This window comes from Artibeus jamaicensis, unplaced genomic scaffold (assembly GCF_021234435.1).
Source record: "Artibeus jamaicensis isolate MK-2021 breed Jamaican fruit bat unplaced genomic scaffold, CSHL_Jam_final contig_233, whole genome shotgun sequence".
Taxonomy (NCBI): Eukaryota; Metazoa; Chordata; class Mammalia; order Chiroptera; family Phyllostomidae; genus Artibeus; species Artibeus jamaicensis.
This window is the reverse complement of record NW_026521486.1, coordinates 31,678,983-31,689,745: the sequence shown is the minus strand read 5'-3', so window position 1 is coordinate 31,689,745 and position 10,763 is coordinate 31,678,983. Positions and strand designations below refer to the sequence as shown.

At 41.1% G+C, this 10,763-nt stretch overlaps 2 protein-coding genes across 5 annotated transcripts in view; one reads left to right on the top strand and one right to left on the bottom strand.

Moving 5' to 3' along the window:
• Window positions 1–990: 990 nt before the first annotated feature.
• LOC128626801 (set1/Ash2 histone methyltransferase complex subunit ASH2-like) lies at window positions 991–4,733 on the bottom strand. The gene is given in 4 exon segments (XM_053661422.1): window positions 991–1,181; window positions 1,184–1,899; window positions 1,901–2,138; window positions 4,586–4,733. Coding segments are annotated over 4 exon segments (1,293 nt in total).
• The window catches only part of ABCC9 (ATP binding cassette subfamily C member 9), a 117,152-nt gene continuing 110,266 nt past the window's right edge, over window positions 3,878–10,763 (top strand). For 2 of the 4 annotated variants that reach the window (XM_053661497.1, XM_053661495.1), the window contains exons 1-3: window positions 4,324–4,871; window positions 5,220–5,331; window positions 9,991–10,152. In XM_053661497.1, coding sequence (XP_053517472.1) covers window positions 10,011–10,152 — 142 coding nt within the window. In that variant the 5' untranslated portion in view covers window positions 4,324–4,871; window positions 5,220–5,331; window positions 9,991–10,010. Of the gene's footprint in view, window positions 4,101–4,323; window positions 4,872–5,219; window positions 5,332–9,990; window positions 10,153–10,763 lie in introns of those variants that run through there. The other 2 variants (XM_053661496.1, XM_053661494.1) reach the window with 2 other exon arrangements.

The window sequence follows — 10,763 nt, the reverse complement described above, 5'->3', positions numbered from 1 at the left end:
CACAACCCGTGGACATGAACTAAGGGAGGGGATGGCTAGAGGGAAGGAGGGTACTGGGCAGAGGTTGGCAAAGGGGGAAAATTGGGACAACCATAATAATATAATAAAGTATATTTTAAAAACATTGAATGTTAATGAAACAGAATTGTGTGTTACCTGTCAAATTATAAGATTGAAAAGAATAAGAATATCCAATGAGAGTTTGGCAGTAACGGTATTACCAATTTGAAGTCTGCCTGCCTGAAGCTTCAAAAGGCCAAAACTCAAAATGTCAGAGTTTGGAGTAACAAAAGGTTTATTGATCTAGAATTTGCCAATAGAGAAGACAAGAGACCTAGTGGTCCTCAAAAAGGAGTTAATGGGAAGGGGGGATGGAAGAGGCAAGAGGTGACTGAGGACCACAGACATCCAGGCACTAGCAGGGGTCAGAGGAAGATTGTACTTAGTCTGTTGCCCCTAGCTGAGTCACAGGTTTTTTGTGTTTTTTTTTCTTCATCACAAGTTTTATTTGGGAAGAATTTCTAATTGTTAAAGCTGCAGGCGAGTTCCTTTCACAATTAGAGTTCTAGAGATGTGGCAGTTTCAGAGACCCCAGTGTTCAAAAGCGTACTTCAAAACTAACAGCAAAAACGAACCCACACTCAAAGGAAAAGCTCTTAAGATTGGTCCTGGAATGTACTACCACCGACTTCAGCTAGTCCCAGACACAGGCCTCCCACTTCTTTGGAAACCAGAGGGGACACAGTCAATGTCCACAGGGGGAAAACAAGTCTTAAATAAGTTAGCCACTTGGACAATATTATCCACTCCTTAGAAAATGCAGTCAGATAACAAGCCCCAGTGATGGGGTACATGGCACAGCACCAGTTTCGCAGGAAGCTCACGGAGGTTGTTGGGTCAGCAGGCATTGGCGTATGGCACACGGAGAGCAGTCACCAGAAGCGGGGAGAGCTGAGGGGCCGGGAACCTCTCCCAGAGACACCGGCCTTCTCACTTGCTGACAGCGGAGGCTACAGTGCTGCAGTATCTTTGGGATAACATTCGCGACAGTTGAACAACAAGGGAAAAAAAAACCCACCATGACTCCCCAGAAAGTCCACATCTGCAAAGGAAGGGGAACCTCCCATTCACTTCTGTTTCCACATGATATAAGACATCAGCCAGAGTGTGTTCTATGACACACCCCAGCCCATGTCACCCATAGGGCGGTAAGTGAGGTCCTTTGGAGGATGCTTGAAGCATGGTCCAAAGTTAATGGAAACCGTGCGGCTCTTGTACAGTGAAATGGCTGGAAAGTAAACCGCCTCGGAAACATCTTTGTAAGCCACGCCTTGATTGACACCATTTTTATAAAATATTATCTCACTATTGGGAGTCTGCTTTAGGCTCTTCTCTGCTTTATCCACAAAGTCTTTTTCCTCAAAATACAAATAACTCTTGAACTTTATCAAAGCTTTACCTTCATAGGTATGGAGCAGTGACTTGGCTGTCTCCGTGTCTTCAGGAAGATTGATATAGAATCCCAGGACATCTCCCTGTCCGTAGGTGGAAGAGTAGTGTTTACCAATGGACGGATGGAACTTGGTTCCCTTTTTGCTTCACCAAGAAGAGCTAAATTTATCATAACCTAAGGGAGCTTGAAGGTTACCAAAGGGCTGAGACAAACCCAGTCTTGCAGCAGTGTCTGGTGGCATCTCATCCACCGTGATTTTAAAGTACCAGGCACCTTTCAGCACCACATGAGAAGCCCACACCATAGAGTAGCCTTTCTCTCCAACCACAGTCAGCCGGCCATCAGAGATCTTTAGCTGGGGAGCTCGACCAGGCAGGGCTAACAAAACCCGTTCATACAAGCAGGCTCTGTAGAGGTCTCCAGGAATAGGTTTTCCTGCCCAGCAGTTCCAGCTTCTCAGAGTCAGGGGCGCAGGGATTAGGCTCAGCTAGAATATACCAATAGTCATCTTTGTTAAACGTGTGTTCCAAGGGGTAGCCATGGTGGGGAAGGAGCTGAGCAGAAAACAAAGGGTCACTCTGAGCCTTCTTTGTGGTCCCTCCAGCCTGCTGTTTGCGCTTGGCTCCTCTTCCTTTTCCACTGCTTCCTGCTGCAATTCTCCCGTGTGAGTGTGAGCACAAGGTTCCTGGAAATATTTGATAAACAGTGCATACTTCCCTTATCGCTTTGGGAGAGGAACTTTCTGGTAAGGGGATGCTTTTGTAATATTCAAGCCATAAACAGGATTCCTCTAATGATTATTATATCTATGTGCAAAAAGTTATTAATGGAAAGGCTTTAGGAACAGAGCAGGCTTGAACAAGATGGAGTTGGGGAAGCCAAGCATCTCACTCCGTTACAATAGGTCATGTCACACAGTTTGATACAAACTATTGTAAGAAAGTAATACTGCATTCTCAGCCTTAAAAGTATGTACTACTTTTGACTCTGTAATCACTTTTCAGATAATGTATTTTAAGGAAATTACCCGATACAAAAAAAAAACCCCATATACAACGTTTATCATGAAATTATATGTGGCAATGAAAATTTGGCAAGTCTACACCTAACAATAGGAAAATGGGTTTAAAATTTTGGTGTAGCTACACAATGGAATACTATACAGCCATTTAAATTATTTCTATAAAGATATTAAAATATCATTGGGAAATGATGGTTTTAAAAGATACTGTGTGGAGATAAATTGTTTGGTGATTGCCAACAATATAAAAGATGCATAGAAAAATAATATATCATAAGCATTAGCTTTTCCTGAAGAAGCAGACACTCCTAACACTTTAAAAGGATTATATTCTGTACCCTCACATCAAATTTATGATACTTTTTTTTTTATTTGTACCACTGAACAACTGAGGAAACTGATTCACAGTGTAACTAAGTAACTTACTTGCCCAAGTCGCTGGGGTAACCCGTGGGATGGGATCGCAGGATTTGATGGCGGGCTAGCTCCCGCATCCGTGCTTTTCATCACTGTTTGTTTTCATATGGCTTGTTTCTGTTAAAATGTAACATCGAGGCCCTGGCTGGCTTAGCTCAGTGGATTGAGTAGGGGCCTGGGAAACAAAGAACTGTGGTTCGATTCCCAGTCAGGACACATGCCTGGATTGCAGGCCAGTTCCTAACAGGGGACTCAGGAGAAGCAAACATACATTGATATTTCTCTCCCTCTCTCCTTCCCTTCCCCTCTAAAGACAAATAAATAAAATCTCTTTAAAATATAACATGTTTCCACTAGTTTTATAGGTGTGGGGCTCATTGCCTCTCTGTACTTTATATAACTTCCAAAGTTTTTATAATACGCATTTATCATTCTAAATAATCTTAATAATTTTATTGAGATCCCCAAATCAACTTGATTCTGTGTAATCACATCCGATCCTATATCTGGGAATTATTTGCAGTCTTTGGAGCCTCTGGTCCCCATTTCCTCTTGTTCACAGGGTCTCCTGGATTCTACCCACGGTATGTCCTGATCCCCATTCTTTCTTTTTAATCTTTTTTTTTTATTGTTCGAATATAATTGTGTCTAGATCCCCATTCCTGAAGCATGCTTTTTTTTACCCTGCGCCTGCGCCACACCAAACAGCTCGAGGGTGCAATTGACAAACTTTTAAAGGCCGCAGTCAGTCTTCTGGACCTTCCCGGGTACCGCCCCACGAGGCCCTGCAGACCCCTAGCGGCCACGGGTTCATGCTTCTGTAGCTGAACCAGGCCGGGCACCCCTCCAAGAATTCAGCGTCCTTCCTACAGTGATGTGCCCACGGGGAAGTCCCCTGGGGCTGGCAGGCGGGAATTGGCCTCTGCCCACAGTCAGAGAGGCCGAGAGGCCGCTGGGGTTTAAGGTTCATGCCAAGCACCAGCTCCGGGTGCAGCAGTTCTGGAGCGGTGCCCTGTGGGTTGGGGGACGCGCACGCAGACACAGGGGCAGCAGCCCACCTGCTTGACCATCGCTTATTAGATTGTGGCAATTGCTGAAAACAGTGACTTTCTATCTGACTGAGCAGTGCCTGCGAAAAGCCAGTGCTAATTAAAAACGGTTTTCTGGGACAAATTTACGGCTTGAGTCCTGGGGGGAATTATTTGTGGGGTGAGTGTATTTTAAACATGCTTTTATCTTGAGAATAAATCATCTCTGGTGGGGAACAAGAGTAGGGGGAACGGTTCGTGCAGCCGTGGGAGTTCAAGTCCCACTTTTGTGGAGTTACGGTAAGGGACGCCTTGTGGCAGCTCTGCCCCTGGGTAACCAAGTTTTCCAGGTCCCTGGGGCAATTATTCGGCTTAAGCCTGCCTTGCTCCTGGGAGACATTCACAAGCAGGATCACAGCCCGGCAGCCGGTTCTTCTGCCTGGAATAAGCTTTTCCTTTCAGTGGTCTGCTCAGGGAAAAATGGTGAAACCCCCCAAATCTGCTTCCTTATGTGGTTAATAAAAGGGCGCAAAGAAGAGCCCGGGGAGAGAAAGAATGCGAGTGACTTGCGTAGTATTTTGACGTCTAAAAACCCGACTCTGGTGAATCACTGAATCCCGTATTTCAGGTTTCAGTGTCTAATGAGGTTTGGGGGACGCAAATTACTTGTTGTTCGCAAAATCTCTGCACAACGTGCCCCAAGTTTGCGGCTCCCGTGAGGAAAGCTGGGCTGAGCGGGAGTGGGGAGGGTCTCCAAGTCGCAGGCGCTGCGCTCGGGGTTTCTGTCTAGTTTCCTGCCTCGGAGTGGCCGCATCCGCCCCAGCCCAGAGCAGTCTGTGCAATTTAGAAACTCGATAGGAGGCAGCAGCTGATCTCCCACCACCCTAAAAATAATCCACTCAGGCGCGCTGCGTGCTGCGGATAGGGGAGGAAAACTGTGCCTTCGGAATAAGTGAGTCCGTCTTTTACGTTAATATCATTAACAATTTTTAAGAATAACTGTAAACTGTCTATTTGAATCTACCGTGTCGGCAATCCAAAGGCGCCCGCGCACTCGCCAGCGCTTTGCCTTCTCGGTGGCTATTTCTAGGATTAAGGGAAAGGGCCTCCGGCGGGAGGCGAGGGCGTGGGGATCAGGTTTCCAGCCTTCCTCGCACAGCTCTGGCGGCAACTACTTCAACCGACTGCAGTCAGTGCAAGCAGTCATCACTATTTTTTTTCTTTAACTCTTAAACATTTCCTGTATTGTTCACGAAGTAGCTTTCTATCTGTTTAATTTTTGTTACTCTTTGCTTTTTAGGAGTTCTGCTTCCCGGGTTGAAATGTACACTTAAGCCAGTGTAGGAAGCCGGTGTGTTGAAGGTAGAACACGTACACCAGTAGGGGTTTGAAGCAGCGTCAGATGGTCCAAGGTATTTATTTCTTGCTTTATTTGTTCAGTTTGAGATTTTAAAATATTCCATTGGAGTGTCTGTCTAAGGAATCTTACCTGCTGAGTAGTTCCAACATTTCCTTGCGTTTGCTATAGAACTCAATGGGTGCGTTCAGATCAGAAGTCAAGGCTCATTTTTTTTGTGTGTGTGCCAGTGATTTTCCCATTTGGTTCTGTCGTTCATAGATAAACAGATAAACAAACTACTATTTTAATTTACATTTTATGAACTATCGGCTGAATAACTTAAAGATGTTATTACGTTTGTTTTCATGACTGATCTCATCCTGAAAATGTCCTAGATAAGGATAAAGTCCTAAATAAGTTCTTTAAGATGTCATGTTTCTTTCTCATAACATAATTTGCTTAATCTCTGGTAACTAAAAGATGAGTTATTGTGCCTATAAGGATGAAAGCGTTGATGCTCCTTTTAGTATGTTTTCTTTAGGTGTTTCCAGCATATTAAACTCCCAGGGATTGCTGTTGCCTTAGAACTGACAGTGTCTGCTGGGTAAACAGAGATACTAGTTTCCCCTTACTTTGGGCTTGTCAGCCAAATGCAAATTTTTTAACTCTGAGGGGAGTTCTCTGTTCAATGAATTTCAAAGAATGAGGGTACCCAGAGTAGTATTCTTGCCATGAAATTATGTTTGGTTGTCAAGGAGTATTTTCTTCTTTTCGGCTCTGCAGATCATCCCTATAATCAAAATTTCATTTTTGATAATTGTCTTCTAAAGTTTATTCCATCAAATTCTCCAGTTCTATCCGTGGTCGCAAACACTTGAACATCTTTCCGAGGGTTTATGCTCGTGAGGAAAATGTCATGTCTTCCTGTCTGGTCTCTCCTCCCTCTCCCCCTTCCTTGATGGGGGCCTCTGTCAGTGCTCAGCTGAACTGGTCAGATCCAGGAGGGGTGGGGCTGAAAGATGTCAGGAGGCAGAGTTTAGCCAGCAAGAGCACCAGTTTGTGTCCTTCCCAAAGCCTTCCTAACCTAACCGGGGTAAGGAAACCTTGGATGGCATTCGGAGATCTAAGAATTAGTTAGAAATACTGAGTGAGTAAAATAACTCTTTAGCTAAACACAGTGATTTTCAATACATCTACAATAAGATTATGTCTTCCCTCTTTTTGTCCATGTTGGGCTGTAGTATGGACTGGCTGTTAGAATGTGCCACCTGCACACTCGATTTTAGAGAAAGAGGCTAAGGGTCCAAGGGAGAAGGTGGAAAAGGAGGTAGAAGAAAAGGCAAAAGGAGAGATGTTGTGAAAGACACAGTGACTAGGTTGGGAGCCAGAGGGAATCTGAGGTTAGAGACTATGGTAGACAGAGTAAATCATTCTAAAGCTTTTGCTTTACTAATCTGGAGTAGGGACCTTCATGTGACAATGTTGGTGTATATTTCATTGTCTCTGAGATCATAACCTTCCCATTAGACCCAAAACTATTGGGATTAGTGTAGTCCGTACAGTCTCAGAACACAGGGACTGTTCTGTCATATGCAATGTTGGGTTCCTGGTGTCTAGCACATGAGCAGCCTCAGTAAGTTCATTTACAGTTAGTTGGTTGTTGGCCTGGCATTCCAGATATCAGGTGCATGGCTGAAACCGTTCTTTGACTTTTTCAGGTTGTTGAACTTCTCCGATATTTTTTTTTCCACAGTCACACACATTTGTCAAAGGTTACTAAACTGGCTGGTTTTAAGACTGATTAAATACTAAGCAGGCAATGCTTAGAGCTAATAAAGTATATGTTGGGTAAATTCAGATGATATTTTTAGCATCTGACTCAGTGATAATGATAATGTGGCCAATTGAAATATTATAATTTTAGATAAAATTATAAAGCCAGAGAAAATAGATAAAACAGTTTATACATGTCTGTCAATTTAGAGGGGGCTTAAAGTTTTCTTTTATCATTTCTACTAAAAATTCCATTATTAGCTATTAATTTTTGCTTTCTGTACTTTCCATCTTTACTAGAAATGCATCTAATATGTAATTATAAACTCATAACTTCCATTTTACTGTTATTTTAAAACATCTCAAGTCCTTTTTAATTATTTTGTTTCTCTTAAAATCTTATAGTTGATAAGGATTTGCCAAGTATATAACCTTGAGTTTTTTTTGAGTGTGACTTTTTTTTAAAGATGAGAATATGTCTCAACTTGAGAGCATATAAATTATTTTTAAAAGGGTTTATCAGAAATAATATGTGAAAGTAACTTCATATAAACTTTAATAGACTACAAATATGTAGGCTTTCTAACTAGTTGTTCTCTTTACATAGTGTTTTATAAAGCTTTTGCTTGAAATTCAGTTTCTCTAGTAGTTTACCTTCTGTGGTCAATCTTTTCTGTGTAATGCTCTATTTTTTTTCCAGGAAAAAATATTGTTCATGTCCATTGCTAAGTAAATTATCAATGAAAGGAAAGAGAGGAAAAATACTATTTTAGTTATTCAAACCATTGCCAGTCTTTAATAATCTAACTCAGAATCCTGGACAACATAAATATGAAAGAACAAACAAACAAAGTCCAATGAGGTTAAAATTTTAAGCTGCTACTTAGTTTAATAAGAATAGATAATATATTTTATTTTTTAAAATTTATTTAATTATTGTTCAAGTACAGTTTTCTGTCTTTTACTCCCATCCCACCTCCCCCCCAAGGCTCCCCACCTCCCTCCCATTTCCACCCCTGTTAGTTTTTGTCCATGTGACTTTTATACTTGTTCCTGTGAATCCTTCCCCCTTTCCCTGAAATTCTCTCCCCTCTCCCCTGTGGTCCCTGTTAACCTGTTCTGAATTTCAGTGTTTTTGGTTATATTTTGCTTGCTTGTTTGTTTTGTTGTTTAGGTTCCTGTTAAAGGTGAGATCATATGGTATTTATCTTTCACCGCCTGGCTTATTTCACTCAGCATAATTGCTTTCCAGTTTCATCCATGCTGTTGCAAAGGGTAGTAGCTCCTTCTTTAATTCTGCTGTATAGAATTCCATTGTGTAAATATACCATTGTTTTTTGATCTATTCATTTATTGATGGGCACCTAGGTTGCTTCCAACTCTTGGCTATTGTAACTTGTGCTGCTATGAACATTGGGGTGCATAAGTTCTTTTGGATTGGTGTTTCAGGGTTCTTAGGATATACTCTTAAGAGTGGAATTGCTGGGTCAAAAGGCAGATCCATTTTTAGTCTTTTTAGAAAATTCCATACTGTTTTCCATAGTGTTTGTACCAGTCTGCAATCCCACCAACAGTTAACTAGGGTTCCCTTTTCCCCACAACCTCTCCAACACTTGTCGTTTGTTGCTTTGTTTATGATGGCCATTATGTGACCTGTGTAAAGTGGTATCTCATTGTGGTTTTAATTTGCATCTCTCTGATAGCTAGTGATATTGAGCATTTCTTCATGTGTCTCTGGATCTTCTGTATGTCCTCCTTGGGGAAGTGTCTGTTCAAGTCCTTTTCCCGTTTTTTGATTGGGTTGCTTGTCTTCTTGGAGTGGAGTCGTGTGAGTTCTTTGTATATTTTGGCGATTAAACCTTTGTCTGAGGTATCATTGGCAAATATGTTTTCCCAAACAGTTGGTTCTCTTTTTATCTTAATACTGTTTTCTTTAGCCATGCAGAAGCTTTTTATTTTGATGAGATCCCATTTGTTCATTCTTTCCTTTATGTCCCTTGCTCTAGGGGACATAGCAATAAAAATGTTGCTGCATGAAATATCTGAGATTTTCCTGTCAATGTTCTCCTCTAGAATTTTAATGGTATCACGGCTTATATTTAAGTCTTTTATCCACCTTGAATTTATTTTGGTGTATGGTTTAAGTTGGTGCTCAAGTTTCATTTTTTTTGCATGTAGCTGTTCAGTTCTCCCAACACCATTTGTTGAAGAGGCTATTTTTACTCCATTTTATGTTACTGCCCCCTTTGTCAAATATTAGTTGCCTGTAGAGACTTGGGTTTATTTCTGGGCTCTCTGTTCTGTTCCGTTGGTCTGTGTGCCTGTACCAGGCCGTTTTGATTACAGTGGCAATGTAATACAGTTTGGTATTGGGTATTGTGATCCCTCCTACTTTGTTCTTTTTTCTCAAAATTGCAGCTGTTATTCGGGGTTGTTTATGGTTCCATATAAATTTACTTAATTTAATAAGAATAGATAATATATTTTCTTTAAAAAATAGATTGGAGGCTGTGTGATATAATGGTACAAACTTAGTTGACTGTCAGGCAGGTGGGTGTGGATGCAGCTACTATACTGATTGACAAGTTACTGAACCAATCTCAACTTCAGTGTCCTCCTCTGTGAGTCATGCATGACTCCACTAACATTCCATGGTTGTTTTAAGATAACACCTTTTTTTTTAAGATTTTATTCATTTATTTTTAGAGGGGAAGGGAAGGAGAGAAGGAGAGAAACATCAGTGTATGGCTGCTTTTTTGGTGCATCCCCTGCTGGGAACTGGCCTGCAACCCAGGCACGTGCCCTGACTGGGCATCAAACCACGATGGTCTGCTTCACAGGCCCGCGCTCAATCCACTGAGCTACACCAGCCAGGGCATGATAACACCTTTTTGAGTCTATAATTTTATGAAGGAAAATGTAATAATAATAGGCTCTTCCTCTGTTCTCTTCATTTCAGAGTGAACCATATAATAAGAAATGAGCCTTTCATTCTGTGGTAACAACATTTCTTCATATAATATCTATGGTGGTGTTCTACAAAATTCTTGCTTTGTGGATGCCCTCAACCTGGTTCCTCATGTCTTCCTGTTGTTTATCACTTTTCCAATACTGTTTATTGGTAAGTAACCTACTGTTCTGTATTACATCACCTAATATTTATTTAAAAAAAACTCTTAATAATGGTTGAGACTTGGTAAAATATTGACTAATTTCTTCAACATGAAAACTGACATATAACTGTAGAAAAAGAACAAGCAAGTATTTTGCATATTTGAATTATTTCATTTTTGCCATATAACATTCTGTAGGTAAAATAGAATTTGCATGGCATCTTAGCAATAGACCTTAAGTAACAGCAACATTTTTTAAAAAGAGGGAAAAGAGAATTATATGAGATAGATTTAAAGCATTTGTTGAGCCTTGCTTTGTGCTAGGTAAAGAGAATAGAAAATGAATAAAATGCAATACTTGCCCAGCATATTCCCTGGAATAATCCAGTGAAACAGATACGTCAAAATTAAGAGAAATGACTACCATAGTCCCCCCTTATTTTTGATTTGTCTTTCCATGGTTTTTAGTAACAAATGCAGTCCAGAAATACTAAGTGGAAAATTCCAGAATTAAACAATTCATAAGGTTTAAACTGCATGTTGTTCTAAGTAGCATCATGAAATTTTGTGCCTTCCCATTCTCTCCCAAAGGGGACATAAATCATCCTTCCGTCCAGTG